Source organism: Ictidomys tridecemlineatus, chromosome 4 (genome assembly GCF_052094955.1).
Source record: "Ictidomys tridecemlineatus isolate mIctTri1 chromosome 4, mIctTri1.hap1, whole genome shotgun sequence".
NCBI classification, from domain to species: domain Eukaryota; kingdom Metazoa; phylum Chordata; class Mammalia; order Rodentia; family Sciuridae; genus Ictidomys; species Ictidomys tridecemlineatus.
The window spans coordinates 127,278,165-127,297,747 of record NC_135480.1 but is presented as its reverse complement, the minus strand read 5'-3'; the positions used below and the strand labels follow the sequence as shown (position 1 = coordinate 127,297,747).

Genomic DNA, 19,583 nt, shown 5'->3' with positions numbered 1-19,583 from the left:
CATTTGAAGCTAAATTTCTTCTTTCCTTCAAACTTATCTGGGTTTACAAATAGAGAGGTACCACAAAGCCATTGCCACTTCATTGGAGTGTGTGAATATGTACATATACAAATACAAATGAATATCAACAAGGATCACTGTAGTACTCAAGAAATGGTGCCCACATCCCAGGCTGCAGAATACCTCTGACTAGCCGGAAATACCACAGAAGAGGGTCATTCACTTGGACTTAGGCACTTTTGCTTTGCTTTGCATAGTTCTTTATGAGGGAGAAATAAAGACTGGCAAAGATAGGCATAAACTGGATACTCCTATTATAAAATACATATACATAAGTTGCCAGCCTCAGCAACTTAGCACTACATTGTTAGCAGCCTCAAATTGAATTTTTTTTTTTTTTTTTTACTCAAACGCCTCTAATAACCAGTCAGATTCAGGGAAAATGGTAAGATTTGCTAGAGGAATCCTGGAAATCAGAAAGGATCTGCAATGGAGTGGGAGGAAGGAAGGATCATAAGGCACTACTAATGATCACCTTCCACCAGTACAGGTAAGTAAAAGTGCTAACTGCCATTACTAAAGGAAATCAACTGGCATGGAACATTTTAAGGACAAAACTTCATTTGCATAAAGAAAATAAAACTTTCTTCTAGATTTTCTTTTATGTTGCAGGAATTTGAATATAATAAGAGAACTATTTATGTTAATAGTAACATTCTATTGTATAAAGTAGAATAGTGTCTTAATTAAAACAGGTTTTCCTAATGGAAAGAACTACAGTTTACATATGTTATGAAACCTTCCAAAATAGGGAAAAAAACTCATTCATTTTCAATTAATATTTTGTAACAATTAAAGTATGCATAGGAAAGCAATAAAATTTATAAGGATACATTTATTTTTTCATTACTGTCATTTATTTCTGGTTCATGCACAAAAACAATTCCATTAGTACATTTATTGTATTATCCATTTCAGTGTCTATACCATTATATTAATTTGGATATGTGAAATTGACAAATATCATAATCATTGCTGTTAGCATTCCACCTGAAGCATAACTCCAGGTAATTTATTTGTAATAATATTCAGACCAATGTTTCCAAATACCACACAAAAACTAGCAAAAGTAGCAGAGACTAATTATACTTCCTGTATTCAAACAAGACTGTGACCATAATAAAAAGCCAAGGTGAGCCATAGGATTTTGCCCTCTCCCTTGCCTAAACACATTTCACAAATTCAGGAAAGATCCTTAAACTTTTAACAGTCCTCACTCCCTGGGGAAAGGCACAGAATAGCATCTCCTTTTGTGGAAAGAACATGGGGCCAAGCTATCAGAGAGCTGGGCTCACATCTAGTTCTGTCTGAGTGACCCTGTGACCTAATTAGACTTCTGTGCAGTAAAGATCAGGGCCTATGATGCTTAGGAAATGATGATGCTAAAAGAGTACATCAGAGTATGCTAGTGATTTTCAAAATGTGGTCCTGCAGCATTGCCACCTGGCAATTTATAAGGAATGCAGAACTCTTGGGCCCTATTCCAGATCTATACCATCAGCAATCTGTGTTTTGAGAAGTCCTCTTCTGATGAACACCACAGCTTGAGAACCACTGGATTAGATATAAACTACATTTAAGAAATTCAGTGGAGTGCAGTGCATGCCTGTAATCCCAGTGACTTGGGAGGCTGAGGCAGGAGAATCGTCAAGTTTGAGGCCAGCCTCAGCAACTTAGCAAGACCCTGTCTCAAAATGGGAAAAAGGGCTGAGGATGTAGCTCAGAGGTAAAGTGGTAAAGTGCCCCTGGATTCAATCCCCAGTAGCAAGAAAAAAAAAAAAAAAGAAAAGAAAAGAAATTCAAAGTCCCAAATGCAAGGTAAATTAAATACATCTAAACTCTCTTCAAAAGGTTCAATTTCTGGCCGGGGCAGTGACACACACCTGCCTGTAATCCCAGCAGCTCAGGAGGCTGAGACAAGAAGATGACAAGCTGAAAGCCAGTCTCAGCAAAAGTGAGGCACTAAGCAACTCGGTGAGACCCGGTCTCTAAATAAAATACAAAATAGAATTGGGGATATGGCTCAGTGATCAAGTGCCCCTGAGTTCAATCCCCAGTACCAAAAATAAATAAAATAAAAAATAGGTTCATTTTATCAGACCTCATCATTGCTGTATGGGACTGATTTTTCAGGACTGCAGTAGTGAAAGCATCTCAAACTTCTTTGGAAATTCATAAAATAAACAAACAAATAAATAAAGGAGTCTCAAAGATAAAAATTAGGGCAATTTTAACTAGTAATAGCCAATGAAACTTAATTATACCTTTAATAAGGAAAGTTACAATTTTATATTACTTTTTACTTTCTTATGGTTATGAATAAAACATTTCCTAACTATAAAGACTTTCTCTTCAACCTTGTGAATATGTAATAAAATGTTCAGGTTTGTAACTATAATAAAAGATGTACTTTGCCAATATAAAATTACTAACTGTACACATAAGGGGTTTTTACAATGCTAAAATAATAAATTGAAAATTTGAGTCATTCTGCACATTATGGTAACTACGGTTGCTTTGACTATCTTGTTTTTTTTTTAAATTCCTAATTCTTTAAAACTTTTGTCAAGAAAAATTCATACATGGATTATGGTTGCATAATCTATTCTCTGGTAACAGTATAATTATAATAAAATATGTAATTTTTTATATATAAAGATAAAATATTTATAATTATAAATAAGTGATAAATAAATAATGCTTTACCTTGCTAAATTATCCTGATCTTTCCTAAATTAGACTACCACACTAATAGGATTGGTTCAACTTCACAGTCTATTTAATCTTCATTTTCTGAGATTAATAAGAAGTACACTATTTAGAGGAAAAAAAAATCTCTTTTCAATTGCCTCACACTATGTTTTTAAACATGGCTCCCAAGACATCAAAGAGAATCTGCACTGTGGATGAAATATCCTAAACAGTACAAAAAAAAAAAAAAAAACAATTGATTTAGAAAATGCATAAATTTGAAATACACTTTTATAATTTCTTTTCCATTTTAATGTTAAAAACATTCTAATCTAAGATTAAGCAAGGAACATATGTACTAAAACTAAGACCTGAATTATGGCAAGAATTAATTGATACAGTTATTATGGAGGATTTGTACTGTTACAACAGAAACTTAGTTCTTAAAGCACTTATTCAAAAATCACTGGGTTCATTTTATTTTATTTGAAGACAAGTCATTCCTGCAGCAGGAGGGCTAAAACTCAGGAAAACATCACTACAAGATTCACTGCAGTCATCTTGGACTCTGTTGTTAGTAGCAGCATGCCCTAAATAAATTCACATCAATAAATCTAATAACATAGCACAGCTCACAAGATGCTAAATAAACAATGTACATTTAACATCAGATTTTATCCAAACTGATTTTACTCTTCTTAATTGACTGCAGTGAAAAATTTTAAGTGCATCCATGATACACAATTTTAGAGAAAAGAGCTGTTTAAATATATCTTTTATGATAGGTACAGGTATATCCATAATACCAAAATCTTTAGGCTTAAAAAAAAACCGTTTTATCACTGTGTTCAGGTACTGGATTTTTATAATACTCTCACAAAGTTCTACACATCAAATAATCTAAGCTGGTTAAAAAGGATGACGAAATAAATGCAACATTTAATATAATTTTTATTTGTTTAATTTAGTAAATGTAGAATGTAATGGTTTCAAGGCAAATTCTGGATTATTTCAGTCACAATCCAACAGCATGATTCTGAAGAACAGTTTTATCTTCAATATCTACCCATTTCTACACAAACACACGCATGGAAATCCAAGTACATATATATTAGTTTTCAACAACTCTAGAATTCAGATTTTAAATTCTGACACACTTCAAAATTATCCATTTTGATGCAGGTTATAACCATGAGGAGATAAAAATTCATGCAATGATACTCAGGGTTTTTTTTTTTAAAGTAAATCCATTATTTGATAATTCAATGCTGTATAAAGTGCATTGATATCTAAAATAAAACAAAGTGCCAATTTTATCATGAATTAATAACATATTTATTGTCTTGAAACCAAACAGGCCCAAGTTACTTCTTGTTTTTTTGGTTTTCTTTTTGAGTCAGCTCTCTATAAACTCATTTCCCTCAAATTTCCTGTGTAATAAAAACCAAGATATTTCATTTCTTCTTTGCAGTTAACAAGATATGGCAAAGGGTTCAAGGTAGATATGTTCTTGATAATTCAGAGTCAGAAAGAACTTCTTCTTGAGCAGAAGGTTCATAATCTCCTGCATTTTCAGCCAATTCAATATCTAACTCATCATTACTTTCTGCACTGTAATCAACTTCTTCAAGGAATCGAGGTTCATCTTCATCCAAAACATAAGTGGTAGGGCTGTAGCCAAAACATACAGAAAATGTAAGACTTCTTGAGTTTTAAGATTCTAATAAAAGGTTATTTTACCATACTGCATTATCTTTGATTCCAATATGATACAAACAGTTTGCATTAACTTTAAAAAACTTTTATCTAAATGAACAAGTTGAGTGATTTGTAATAGTTGAAAGCTTATACTGAAAATTAGGGGTGACACTCCTTGGTATTTTTCCAAAAGATCAAAAATTGGCATAATACAGTGATATAGTTTATAGCAGCACAAGAGCTAATTCACAAGAGCTAAATTATGGAATCAATCCAAAGCTTGTCAATAATGGATTAAGAAACTATGGAGTATATATATCACAATATATATACCAGTGTGTGTGTGTGTGTGTGTGTGTGTGTGTGTGTGTGTGTGTGTGTGTAGTCCCACTCAGCCATAAAAAGGAATGAAATTATGGCATTTGCTGGTAAATAGAAGGAAATGGAGAATAACATGCTAAGTGAAATAAGCCAAACTCAGAAATTCAAAGGTTGAATGTTTTCTCTTATTTGCAGAAGCTAGAGTAAAATAAAGGAAAGGGGGAAGGAAGAATAGGATAATATAAAGAACCAATCAAATACAAATTAATAGACAAGCAAAAGGAAGTCAGGAGTATAGAGGAAGGAAAATGGGAGAAGAGAGGGAGGGAAAAGGTGGGTATCACGAACTGAAGTTGATTTCCATACATATATGGTTTGTTGGGATGATCCCAAGTACTATGTATAACTATAAAGCTCTAATTTAAAAAAAAAAAAAGAAAAAGAAAATAAGGGGTGAAATGCTAACTTTTAATGATATTACAATAGTATTAATATACATTTTACCATTAGATAGCTACAAAAAAGAATAGTGGACTCTCATTAGGTCACTTCCTTGAAAGATTTCATTGATTTGCAGGGTATTAAGATTCATTTTTAAAGTTCTATTTTAATCACTGTAAATCAGGCAATATATAATTTCAATCAGCCTTATAAGAAACTATGGTTACCTAATTGGTTCTGTGAATAATGCACTAAAATATTTAAGTCTACAAAGTGATAACTGCCATAAACTGGCCCATATACCCATCCCCACAATTTTCAGACTGAGAATAAAAGTGAAAAACTAGTGAGAACAAATTACATTGTTAAATTATGTGCATGCATGAACATGTAACGGTGAATCTCACCACTATGTGTACACACGCATACACATACACACACACACACAGACACACACACGCACATATTTTTTTTGGTGAGATTGAACCCAAGACCTTGTACATGCAAAGCAAGCACTTTACCAACTGAGCTACATGCCCAGTTTTATTTTTTTTTGTCTATAATTTATTTATCTTTTTTCCCACTTTTTAAAAAGGGGGTAGTAGAGATTAAACCTAGGGTGCTTTACCACTGAATCATATCCTAAGCCCTTTTTATTTTTTATCTTGAGATAGGGTCTCACTAAGTTGCTTAGAACCTCACTAAGTTGCTGAGGCTGGTCTTGAACTTGTAATCTTCCTGCCCTAGCCTCCCCAGTCATGGAATCACAGGTACATCACCATGCCCAGCCCTACTTTTTTACTGGTACATTACACTTGTAGATAATGATGGGATTTGTTGTTACATATTTGTACATGCATACAATATAACAATAATTATAATGTAATAATTTAAAAGAAGAATCCCATGAATCAGAAAGAAAGGGGATGGAGGGGAGTGGAAGGAGGACACTATAGCCAGATTAATTACTTTCTCTAGGGATACAGAATAAGAATTTGCTTGCAAGCACTAAGTGCCTTTAAATATTTCATTAGGTAGGTTGTTTGGGATTAAGACAACCTTTCCAAAGCTTCTGTAACAAACTCTTTACTTCTGAAAAAAAAATCACATTATTCAAATTTCTCCCCATTTGTAAGATTTTACACACACACACACACACACACACACACACACACCAGAGAAAACACAGAAACAGGTCAAAGCCCATTAGGTAGTGACCAAAGCTACCTAAATTTCATGAAGATGTGTTTGTTTACATACTTCCAAAAAGTATTTCTGATTGCTGAATTAAAAACCATGAAATCAGACAATGAAAAAGAAAATAATCTGTTCAAATGAACAGAGAAGCAGATGTCATTAGACACTTAAAATTAGAGAATTCCTACAACTGAGTATTAAATTCAGTTTGGGTGTCTGGAAGTTAAGGTGAGAAGTGAATGCTAATTGATTAAATGGTTCTAATTTACTGAAAGAAGAAAGCAAAATGCATCTGGCAAGAATACCTTTTCCTTTTAATGAGCTTTAATCTTGCTAGTTAAAAAACTAAAAAGGAGGGGTTGCAGTTGTGACTCAGTGGTATTGCGCTCTCCCAACACATGTGGGGTTCTGGGTTCAAGCCTCAGCACCACATTAAAAATAAATAAAATAAAAATGTTGTGTCCAACTACAACTAAAAAATATTTTTAAGACTTTATATTGCTTTATTTTATTTATTTTTTATTAATTTTTTATTTATATGACAATGGAATACATTACAATTCTTATTACACATATAGAGTACAATTTTTCATATCTCTGGTTGTATACAAAGTATATTCACACCAATTCGTATCTTTATATGTGTACTTTGTATAATAATGCCCATCACATTCCACCATCATTTCTAACCCCATACCCCCTTCTCCCTTCCTGTCCCACCCCTCTGCCCTCTGTAGAGTTTGCCTATTCCTCCCATGCTCCCTGCTCCCTACCCCACTATGAATCAGCCTCCTTATATCAGAGAAAACATTAGGCATTTGTTTCTTTTGGGGGGGATTAGATAACTTCACTTAGCATTATCTTCTCTAACTCCATCCATTTATCTGCAAATGCCATAATTTTATTCTCTATTATTGCTGAGTAATATTCCATTGTGTATATATGCCACAATTTTTTAAATGAAGAAAATGAATTACAAAACCACCTTGATCTAATATATAGCAAACTTCCTCTTAAAAGTTCAGAGCTTTTCTGTGTGAGAGAAGTTCTGATGAATGAAGTTGACTGACTTGGAAGATTGGGTAAGACTTCATAACATACCTAACACATGAACAATTTCAGTTTTTAGTTAGGGAACTATAAAAATTACAAGATTATTTGCCTTTTAAAAGAACTGGTTTTCATCTTTCTTTAATATACAAAAATTCATTCCTACTCCTTGACCTTGGTGATTTTACAGTCTCACAGTGGTCCCAGATGAGTCTAAGAACAGATGGAAAAGCTGAAGAAAAGGAGAAGGAAAAAGAAAATTGTATCTTCTCTTGCCATATAGTTACTTATCTTCTTGCTGGAGGCTGTCCTAGCAAGAAAAAAATGATAATGGAAATTCAAAGAAGAGAAAAAGTTCCTAAAAGACATGCGTTGGTACAGGGACTGGAGAAAGCAACCAGAACTATAGAGGCTGGCTCCAGAGAGATGAGGCACAAAGACCAGCATCTCCCAACAGACAGGAAGACAAAAATCCACAGTGGGTGGCAGGGAGGGTAGGCAAGGGTTATTCAAGACATCTATGGACAGCAGAATGCCAGCTCTATTTGCCTCCCACTGGAAAACAGGTTAGTTCGGGGAGCTTAGAAATTGCACTGGGGTCAGAGAAAGGATCTAGTTCCATATGGGAAGCTGAGTACCAGGAAGTTAACCAATATGAACTAAAGAAAGTATTTAAAGAAAAAGCTTACTCTTTTCTAAACTGTAAGTCAATGAGAAAATAACGAGAAAGGCATGATTTAGGAGCAACAGCAATGCCCATGTTTGAGTCAAATAAGTTCCTAAAAAGAAAGGAAACCTGAAGCAATGTTGATTTAAGATGCTGATATGCACTTTTAAGACAAAGAAGCACAACCTGGAAGGCAAGGTACTGGAAAATCAAAAGAAGTAACATAAATACTCTCTAGTACAAACTTCCTTGTCTCCTTTAACATGAACTCCATCCATGGCATCACTCCTTCTTATAAGTGTATAAAACCAATCCACTGCTCTTGTTCCATTCCTGCAATCCACACTGACTCCTGTCTTTCCATGCCCTAACAAAATCATGCCCATAGCCTCAGCTTCATGAAGGTCTATACCACAGCTGAAGTACACTGAGTCCCTCCAGCAACTGTTATGGGGCCACCAGTGGGGCCCCAGCAACATCAGTAAGATGCAGAGAGAGGTGGAGGGGCCGGGGACAGACGACAAGAGGAGAGATATCAGTAAAGTCAGGTATATGGAACTAGAAGACACTAAAACAGGGGAAAGGGAAAGGCAGAAGACTACAATTCCCAGCACTTCACAGAAAGCAGTCTTCATAATGCTATTCCAATTGCCATTTTCTAGCCCATTTTTATTAGCTCTCTCCACAATACTTAACTGTAGTGACAATTCTGACACCCTTCTATCTGGCGTGCTTCATTCCTCTCTGATGCTTCTCAGTGGTGAACATATACTCCTCATCATCTATGCATTCCTCAAAAATGGGTATTTATAGCAATGCTTTTGGTTAATGGCTCTTCCTATGTGCATGTCATCTATGAGTTGAGCTCATTCATTTTTAATTTTTACTTTGATCATTTTCAAATCCAAATTTCTAACTTGGATTTTACCACTGAACTTCTCCTGTACATGTATGGACTTGCTAAATATATATACCTGGCTACCTCACACATGTAATGCAAATGCAGTATGTTAAACATTCATGGTTCTCCCCACTGAGCTATTCCCCAACTCATACAAACAAAAATTCTCCATAAGGAAATCAGCTACTCAGTCTGGGCACTCCTTGCCCCACACTTTATATTAATGCCTTTGATGACGCTGTTTCCTCTATAAAGGGTGTACTTCCCAGTTACCTCCTCCTATCCACTCATATTTCTTTTAAAACACGGTTTAGCCTCATCCTCTGATGTTGTTCCTTAATGCTCCATCCTGGGATTAGTGCCATTTCCTCTATATTTCTTTGTATCCTACAAAAACTTCCATCTGACCACTTATGGCATATGGTTGAAACCACCCACTTGTATGTCTATGTTCTTAATACTAAGGTTGGGAACTGTGATTTACCTGAGTAGTACCTCCCTTCAGCTTTCAGACACCTCAAAAAATCTTTGCTGAGCTCTTTATGAAAAGCAATGAAGTTGACAAGATCATCATTTTTATATCACCCAATCCCTCTAATTTTATTTTAGTGAAAAAAATTTAAATCACAAGACCAATCATAACATTTCATTTTTTCATAAATAATTTCAACTTCTCCTTTTTCCACCACTACTTCCTTGTTGTCCTCATTTTCTTCACATAAGTTCACTCTTTTGCACTGCTTTGCTTCAGCTGCCTTCCATCATTTGTTCTAACATTCTTCTATTTTGGATTTTAATTCTTATGGTAAAGGTGACAAAGCCAAAAAACAACTCTATAAGAAACATTTCATTCTAAAAGGCAATAAGCTAAAATTTGATTTCAAAAACAAATCACCACATGCTATTTCAAGAAATATATCCAAACTTTCACCCAACTAGCCTTCACACAGGATGAATGCATTGAAATTCTCTACTTTAGATAAGTGTCACTGTCATGCAAAAAGAGTTATAATTACAACTGATTTCCAAGGAGAATCTGAATCTGTTTTGTGCAGATTCAGAAAGTTGTCTGGCTTCCCTTGTGTTAAACTACTAGGCACCACACAAAATTAAATCTAAAAAATTCACCATCATTCTCAAACATGTACAGCCTACTTCTAGCAGAGCTGATCTTCCATTTGAGACACCAGAACAGACCTTCAGTTCCCTTACCTATTCTTGCATGGCAGAAACAAAATGCTGCACATGGAGCCTGAAATTCTGAGTTGTGCCTCTACTGCTTCTACTAGCCAGCTATTCAGTGACCTTGAGCAAGTCACTTTCTCCAAAATGTGTTTTCTTAGGTGTAAAGCAGAGATAACAGTATCAGCCCCATCTTTCTCACAAAGTCCTCTAGCTTCAGAAAGGTAAAAAAAGTGAAAGTATTTACAAACCATTAAACTGTATAAGTATAAAATGCTGATAGTAAGAAAATCTACCTCGCTAAAGAAAAAGTAAATCAGCCTTTTTTAATTCCGAAAAAGCCCAGAAAATGGTCTCACCAAAGCTATCAGAACTATAAATACTCTTTCTACCTTTTAAATTCATAATTCTCCTTTAACCTTTTGATCTTAATATGACTTTGAGAGTAACCTATGTGTTTTAATAAAATACAATAAAGATATCATGGGGGAGAATTTCTGAAACCATCGCCCAAAAAGAAAAATATTCTATTGCCTAAAAGTGGGTATAGCATACATACATACACACACACAGCTAGTGTATAGAGTATCTAACAAAAGAATATATAGAAAAAAAGGAAAGAAATTTGCTTATTGCTATTTATGTGTGAAAAAAAAGTAACTAACCTGAATCTAGGAAACAGTAATTAAATCACTAAACTACAACTTACTTTCGCTATGCATCTAAAAACATTCCCTACACATAATAGTGTTAAACAGTTAAATTAAACAACAATGTACTAGAGTTTCAAAAACTAACCTATACATTATGGTAGTGTTTATTATTCACTTGGAGGATGTAAAATATAATGAAAGAACAGGAGAATTTTAGAGTTAGAGCTGGGTCCAATTCCAAGTTCTGTCAGGAATTACTATATAGATGACTTTGGGAAAGTTCATCTCTCTGAGCCTCAGTCACATACATATATAAAAGGATCATAATACCATCAGGCTTTGATCATTCTCTGTAGAACACTAGAAGGTCTGAGATAATCAACCTTAACAGATATTCAGAATGCACATGTTTTCAAGGAGTCCTGAGACCACCCCAGGTTTAATGATTGGCTGGGGAGCCTTAGCATACAGTACATTCACATTTATAACATTACAGTAAAAGGATACAAAGCAAAGTCAGCAAAAAGAAAAGGTGCATGGGGCAAAGTCTTGTGGAAACCAAGGCCAAGCAAGGGCAGCTGCTAGAGGCAGAGAAGTCATCAGAGCTTTCATCAAGTTCAAAGGATTGCAGGCAAAAATTGCAGTTCAGAGTTGCCAAGTTTCCTGAAAGAAGGGAAGTGCAGAGATGTGACCCCAACACTCAACAGTTTTCACCAGAGGCATTTGACAAAATCTTAAAACTACACAGTGCAAGAGGCTAAAAAGCAGCAAAAAGCAGAAAAGAGCAAAACTAGTAAAACAAAAACAAGCCACAGAAATTTTTTGGCAATCTTGTGGTGCTGAGAAGAGGAGGAGTCCTTGGCTTTCAACTGGGACCTCAGGAAGGCTGTGACCTAGGAAGCAGGGAGAAGTGAACCAAGGGTTAACTAAGTTTCATACATTTTGCAACCTAATCTCAAGCCAGGTCAGTGGCTCACCAGATTGGGGTGAACAGCCCTAATCTAACACCAATCAGAGAATAGAACAGATTCTCCCTAAAGGAAGATTCCTAAACGCCTCTGTGAAATTTTATACTAAACACTTAACATTTGAGCAAATATTACCAGACAAATTAAGAAACAGAACCAGGAGAAAAATCCAACAGAAACTGACCCACAGGTGATCCAGTACAGAAGTTATCAGATATAAACTCTAAAATATTTTATTAGTACATCCAAGAAAATAAATAGAAAAAGAATTTTACCTTCTACTTTCTATTCAAAAAAAGAATCACCTGAGCCAGGCCCAATGGTGAACACCTATAATATCAGCAACCTAGGAGGCTGAGGCAGGAGGATAGTAAGTTTGAAGCCAGCCTCAGCAACTTACTAAGATGCCCAGAAACTTAGTGAGATTCTATCTTGAAATAAAAAATAAATAAAATAAAATAAAAAAGACTGGGGATGTAGTTCAGGGATAAAGCTCCCTTGGGTTCAATACCTGGTACCAAAATAAATAAATAAATATATAGATAAATGGAAATTACCTGAAAAGCTTAGAACTGGAAAATGTGTAACTGAAAAGAACTCTAATTAAGTCTAAGACTTTAAACAGAAATGAAAAGAGAACTAGTGAAGCAAAGCAATTGGTGAGTAGAAAACTTCACACCAAGCCAAAGAAAGCAAAAAGTATCAGAAATTTAAGTTGCATATCTACATAAACTAAACATGCAAAGGGGAAAGAATGTGGAAGACATGACATTTAGAAAGCAAATGGCTGGAGATTCTCCAAAAACAAAGAAACACTCAAGCTATAGGTTTAAGAGGAACTAAAAGTCCCAAGTTGGAAAATACAAAGAAAAGAAACCCTCAGTCTTAGAAAAAATGCTAAAAACCAGAGAGAAGAAAATCCAAACATATCCAAAGAAAAAACATTATTTTCAATGAAGTAAGAAATAAAATGCAGTAACATGGCATGGGTGGTTAGAGGATGGAAGAGAGGGAAAGAAAGATGAAGAGGAAAAGGAAGAAAAGGAGCAGAAGGAAGAAGAACAAGGAGAAGGAGGAGAACCAAACTAGAATCCTATACTGAAGATAGTTTTTAGAAGTGAAACTGAAATAAGATTTCCAAATAAATAAGAACTGAAATAATTTATTGCTAGCAGACATACACAAAAAGAGAAATCAAAAAGTTTTTGATGAAAGAAAGATTATCCATCATAAACTGAAACACAAAACTAGAGGCAGGAATGAAGATCAGTGGGGAAATAAATCTTATATGAAGGGTGACTGCCAAAAATAAATGCAATGAAATTTAAAATGTATGTTGTTCAATTAAAATACATGACAATAACAATAAAAGATGGGAAGGTAAGTAGAATTAATGTATTTTCAAGTCCTAGGATTGTCTGTGAAGATGCAAAAGTAACAATTTAGTTTATATTTTCATAAAGTAAGAATTTGTATTGTAATCTCTAGGGTACCAATAGAGAAATAGTAAAAGAAAACGGAACAAGTTTATAGAAAGACAAAACTAGAATAATAAAAAATATATTTAATTAACCTCAAGGAGAACAAGAAGGAAAAAAAAAACAGATGAGAACAACAGAAAGAAAATAAAGTTACAAACTCAATTGTATCGGTAATACATTAAATGAAAATGGAGTAAATATGCCATTTATAAGACAATGAGGACAGACTGGATTATAAACCACATAATTAGATGCTGCAAACATGATTCACATCTTAAATATAGGGACACAGGAAAGTTGAGACAATAAGAATGGAAAAAGACTAATCATGCAAATACTAACCAGAAAAGTAGGGTAGCTATGCTAATGGATAACAAAGTAGTACAAAAAGCAAACAACCAAAGGAAGAGACAGTTCATAATGATAAAGGAATCAATCCCCAAGAGTAGCATAACAATTCAAAAGTTCTATGTGACTACCATATAATGCCAAAATAAATAGCAAAATTCAATAGAACTAAAAGGAAAAGTAGATACATCTAAGCTCATAGGAGAAACCTGAAAACACTCCTCTGATTACTTGGCAAAACAAGTAGACCAAAAAAAAAAAATCAACAATGATATGCAAAATCTGAACAACAGATAACAAACTGGATTATCTGAAATACATGAACTGCTACAATTAGCAATAAGATTATGCATTCCTTTCAAATATGAACACATTTACGGAATATGTATGCTTCCTAATTCTAATGCACCATATTCTTAAGTTTTAAATAGATACTTAAATGAGAGAACTAACTTCATTCTTCCAAGAGGATACGGAAAATATAACACAAGTATCTGTAATGTACTGTAATATAAGTATCTGTAATGTACTGTAATATAACACAAATATCTGTAATGTACTGTAAATGTATATGATGATCAAATTACCTACATAGCTAAGTCTTAGAGAGTAGGAATCTAACTTAATATTTATGTGTATCTCAATTATAAAAAAACATTTACTTCTCTTATGATAGGCCTCAAGTATTTACTATAATAAAATCTGATCTGGGATATCCAAGGGTTATATCAGTCCCAAACTTACTTCCCTGGATGATTTTAATCTTCTCTGTACTTGTGAATACAACACTATTTCATCTCCTTAGTACAAACATAAATGGTTCACTTTTAGTTATAAGCAATATAACAAATCAGCAGTGGTGATATGGTTTTCAATTACATGGCATAATTTATTTGCCTAGAAAATATTTCTAAGTATTTGCAATAATGGATTCTCAGGAACGCAAACTCAATTCATGTATGCATACCACAGTCACTGAAAAGGAGGATCTTTCTTTTTAAGATTTGTGTAAGTAGTAAACCACGTTAAAAATAAGGTACAATAATACCAGTAAACTTTATTATATAGCTAAGTATTAGACATTGCTGTTAACATTTGGGCATAAGTAATCTATACTAACTTAATTTTCTCAGAAGAAACAGTTCCTGTACATAAATAAACAAACACCAGCTTCACATAAAGAAAGTATCTATAACAGGGGTTAGTACTTCATTCTGGTGTTAATGGTATATTGTAATTAGTATACTTGTACTTATTTTAACCAATAATTTCTACTCAATCTCTCTTATAATGCTTGCAGACAGGACAAGAGCTTTTATCCAAGGAATATTATGATGATAACTGGTCCACAAATCTATAGTAATTTCATATAACTTATTAGAAATATTTTCTAACTTTAACAAATACAGCAAATTAGATTTTTAAAAAAGAATTAACAAAAAGTATAACTAATGCCAAGTATATTATGCTTAGCATGCTCCAGGACCAGTACACAAGAAAGGCAGAAAGGGAGAGAAATAGAATTTAACATGTGCTAGAACCCAGTTAAAGAAAGAATGGGCAATAATAATGTCTGTTTCATTCTACTATCCTTCCTATCTTCCCAACCCCCTCCCCTCCCCTCCCATTACTGTGTGTATATATGTGAATGCATGACCAATGTGATTCTGCAACCTGTATACTCAGAAAAATGAGATATTATATCCCATCTGATTCAAATGTTTGATATGTCAAGGTCATTGTACTGTCATGTGTAACTAATTAAAACAAATAAAAAATGAAAAAAAGAAAGAATGGGTAAATTGGATTAGAAAAAATATCCATAAGGAAGCACAGAGAGACAAATGAATAACAATATATTCATTAAAGAATAGACACAGGGCTGGGGATGTGGCTCAAGCAGTAGTGTGTTCGCCTGGCATGTGTGCGGCCCAGGTTCAATCCTCAGCACCACATAAAAACAAAGATGTTGTGTCTGCTGAAAACTAAAAAATAAATATTAAAATTCTCTCTCTCTCTCTCTCTCTCTCTCTCTCTCTCTTTAAAAAAAAAAAGAATAGACAGGGAATATAGTGAAGAGGACTAACTTAAATGTAAATGGAGTCCCAGAAAAAGAGAGATGGGACAGAAAAAGATTTGAAGAAAGGATGAATTTCCCAAAACTGAGAGAAGACATGAAGCCACAAATTTAAAAAACCTTGTGAATCCCAAGCAAAATAAAAAGAAAATCATATCTATTTTCAAATCCTAATTACTGAACACCAAGAGAGATTCATAAAAGTAACTTAGTCTTTAAAATACAGATCAAAAGGGGCCATGAAAGGAGGACCCAGCCATTGTCCTAACTCCGTTTTTGTTCCTCTGACTTGTTCTGAGTCCTTCCCAGTTTATTCCACATTCCAGGAACAGAAGAACATGCATGTTTATACCCCATGAGGGGAACCCAGAACTGCTCCCTAAGAGGGAGCAATCATTTCATAACAGGGACTGATTTCTCCCTCAAGTAATGAAATAAGCCAGACTCAGAAAGAAAAGGAAATATTCTCTCATGTGGAAACTAGGAAAACAAAAAAAAAAGTGGGGGGGGGATAAAAAAGGTTCTCAGGAAAACAGAAAGGAGATCAACAGAAGAAAGGGATCAAGAGGAAGAAAGGGAGGAGGGGAGGACACGGGGAAGCACTGAGGAATGACATCTACCAGATCGTGCTATCTCCATATATGTCCACAATGGATCCTATCCTTGTATGTAATAGACTAACTCAAATACAAAAATAACAATAGAAGGGTGACCAGTAGAGTAATAAGGCAAGGGGATGAGAGGAGATCGGAGAGGAGGAAAAGGGGCAGTACTAAGTCATGAGATTGATCATATTATGCCATGTGCATGTAAAAAATATGGCATAATGAATCCTATTATGTATAATTATAATATGCCCACTAAAATAAAAAATAATGACCCCTCCAAAATATTCGTCAGCATCAGCAGAACCTCAGAGAATCAGACGTGAGATAATGATCAACTGGACCACAGTTTGAACAAGACCTCTTAAACATACCTCTTGCAACCTGCCCCAATTCTTCCCTATATGATCCTGGAGCTCTTGTTAGTACCCCAAGACAGAATTTAGGATGCTAGTCCTCATGTTTCACTTCAGTGTGGCCTGGCTGAATAATAAATTCCTTCCTTTCTTCACATCACCTTCTCTCTCTGATTGGGTTCTCCAAGTGATGGGTGGCTGAATCTAGTCTGTTGGGGCCCTTAGAATCAGGCAGAGGCCTAGAACCTTAGTAACAGTCACAACCACACATGGCTAACTTGACACTTCAATGGTGGAAGATAGAAGTAAACAGAATGACACCCTCAATGTGCTTAAACAGTAAATGTCATCTAGATTCTCTACCAGCAAAACTGTCCCTCAAAAATGAAGTTGACAACTTGGTGTTCCTTGAGAAGGAAAACTATGACCCCAGGTAAAACCAAAAATATAGTAAGAAAAGAGAGAGGGATGGAGTAAATGTGTGGTGAGACTGCATAAAATATACCTGTAAAATTTAAATGCTCAAAGTATTATATTTTTAAAACAGCACACTTCTGGCAGAGGAAGATTAGCTTGAAATAGTAAAAAAGCTTTCTCATATGCAGAAGCTGGGGGCAGGGAATAAAATGGGAGATCTCACAAAAATAGAAGAGATACCAATAGAGTAGAGGCAGGGATGGAGATGGAGGGCAGTGGGGAGGGAACAGGGAAGTAAAGTACTGGGGAATGAAATCTACTAAAGTATGCTACATCCATGTATGAATACACCACAATGAATCCTGCTTTAATATATAATTACAATCTAATATTATTACTACTAATAATAGAAGAGACAGCACTAGCGAAGAGCAAGTAGATCAGGGGAGGGAGGAAGGAAGGGAAAAGGAAGGTACTGGTGATTGAAATTGATCAAATTATGTTGTGTGCATGTTCAAATATGGCATAATGAATGTATGATTATAATGCACCAATTTTTTTTTCTAAAAAAAGGAAAAGAAATATTATAGAAGGGTCAAATTAACATTAAAAAATTGATACCTCAGTTTCACATTAACACCAGGAAACAGTTAATCAACAATGATAAAGAAGGGATCCAGAAGAAGACAATAAAGAGCAAAGGACAGAGAAGCCACCTTACTATGATTTATCTGATCGACTTACACTGGGGGATGTGGCTTCACCTGCTTCTGATTCTAAATTCACTCATAAGACATTTCCAATAATACCCAGTACTATCTCCTCAATTACTGTCCCTTATTCTTTCTAGAACTCTCATCCTTCTCTCAAACATAAATGATTACAAACAGCTTCCTTGAGAGTTTTATTGTCTCTGCCTTCCCAGCTTCAATTAAATTCATCCACTATTTCCAGGCTAAAACCATTGCTTAGTATATTTGACAGTGGCTTCAAACTACCAATTGGTCTAAGGGATTAAAACCTAACATCCTTATACTGGTACATGAGGCCCTGTAAGACAACACCGCCTTCCTACAAACCTCCAGAAATTTAATCCAATTGAATTTTTAAATTTTATATAGTTATCTACCAGTATTCAACTCAATATGGGACTGGTTTTAGGCACCATGACTAGCATATTTCACAGGGCTGAAGCATATACATGTGGTCCCTGAGGCCAAATAGGTGTTAGCCAGGTGAAAAACTTCTCTTCAAAGTTGGTATAGAAAAGTATGTTTTCAGGCCCTTATTCAGTAGAGTAGAAGGAGAATAAGAGGAAGAGAGGCGAGATGGGAAGAGGGAGGAATGCAGAATGAATTTTTAAAAATCAAGCTATATGCATATATAAATGTACCTTAGGGAATTTCACCTTATGTATAAATAGAAAGAACCAATAAAAAATAAACAGATGAAAGGAAAATCAGAGCAGAGGAAGGAGCATTGGGATAGAAAGGAGGGAAAGGAAAAGGCAAGAACTTTAACTAAAATTGAATTCCATGCACGTATGATTTTGTCGAGCTGAACTCAACTACTATGTAGAACTATAATGTTCTAATAAGAAACTTCATGTTTGAGGGGTTGGGGATGTGGCTCAAGTGGTAGGGCGCTCTCCTGGCATGTGTGCGGCCGGAGGTTCAATCCTCAGCACCACATACAAAAAAAAAAACAAAGATGTTGTGTCCGCCAAAAACTAAAATATATATAAAGAAATTTCATGTTTGATAAAAAGGAAAATTCAATTACTTATTATTAGAAATGAAAAATGGTATATAATTTGGCATTAAATTGAAAACATTGATAAAATTAAAACCTGTAAACAAAACTTGGTGATTAAATTCTTATATATCAGGGCAGGGGCGGGGTGGACTGGGTAAGACAGGCTTAGACTAGAGTCCGGCAATGATCAGGAAGAATTAATCACAAAACCATTAAGAGGATAAGCAAAGAGATTACACAAGACCAGGAAGGGAATAATCATTCAAAATGAGCTAGCAAACTACAAGGCTCATGGGAAACAGTGGATGAACTTACCAACACAAGACAAATAAATAGCACAATCTAAACAACTTTGAATGTGATTAGGATCTTCAAAGAAGGAAAGAATAACAGTTATAAAAATAAACAAGAAATTGTGAAATAAAAACAGAAACAAAAAAGAGTCAATTAGATGTGACATATGGAGTCATTAAAGTAAAACTCTCCCATGACTAGTCTAGAAACAAATGAAGAGTGAATTATAAAATGCTACTAAAGACTACAATACACCTAAATTGCAGCTGAGACAGGGAATAGGAAAAATTACTTAGGAGATGTGTGGAGGACAGACTGAGAAACTCACTATGGGATTCTGAAGAACAGAATAAAAGGTAAAGAAGAAAATTTCAAAGAGAAAAGTTGCTGAGAATTTTTCAGAATTGAAGTGTCTAAAATT

At 34.7% G+C, this 19,583-nt stretch overlaps 1 protein-coding gene across 6 annotated transcripts in view; it reads right to left on the bottom strand.

Moving 5' to 3' along the window:
• Positions 1-3,682: 3,682 nt before the first annotated feature.
• The window catches only part of Agtpbp1 (ATP/GTP binding carboxypeptidase 1), a 196,411-nt gene continuing 180,510 nt past the window's right edge, over positions 3,683-19,583 (bottom strand). For 4 of the 6 annotated variants that reach the window (XM_078047391.1, XM_078047394.1, XM_040285607.2 and 1 more), the window contains one exon: positions 3,683-4,422. In XM_078047391.1, the coding sequence (XP_077903517.1) occupies positions 4,245-4,422 (178 nt within the window). In that variant the 3' untranslated portion in view covers positions 3,683-4,244. Of the gene's footprint in view, positions 4,423-9,703; positions 11,525-11,577; positions 11,755-19,583 lie in introns of those variants that run through there. The other 2 variants (XM_078047392.1, XM_078047393.1) reach the window with 2 other exon arrangements.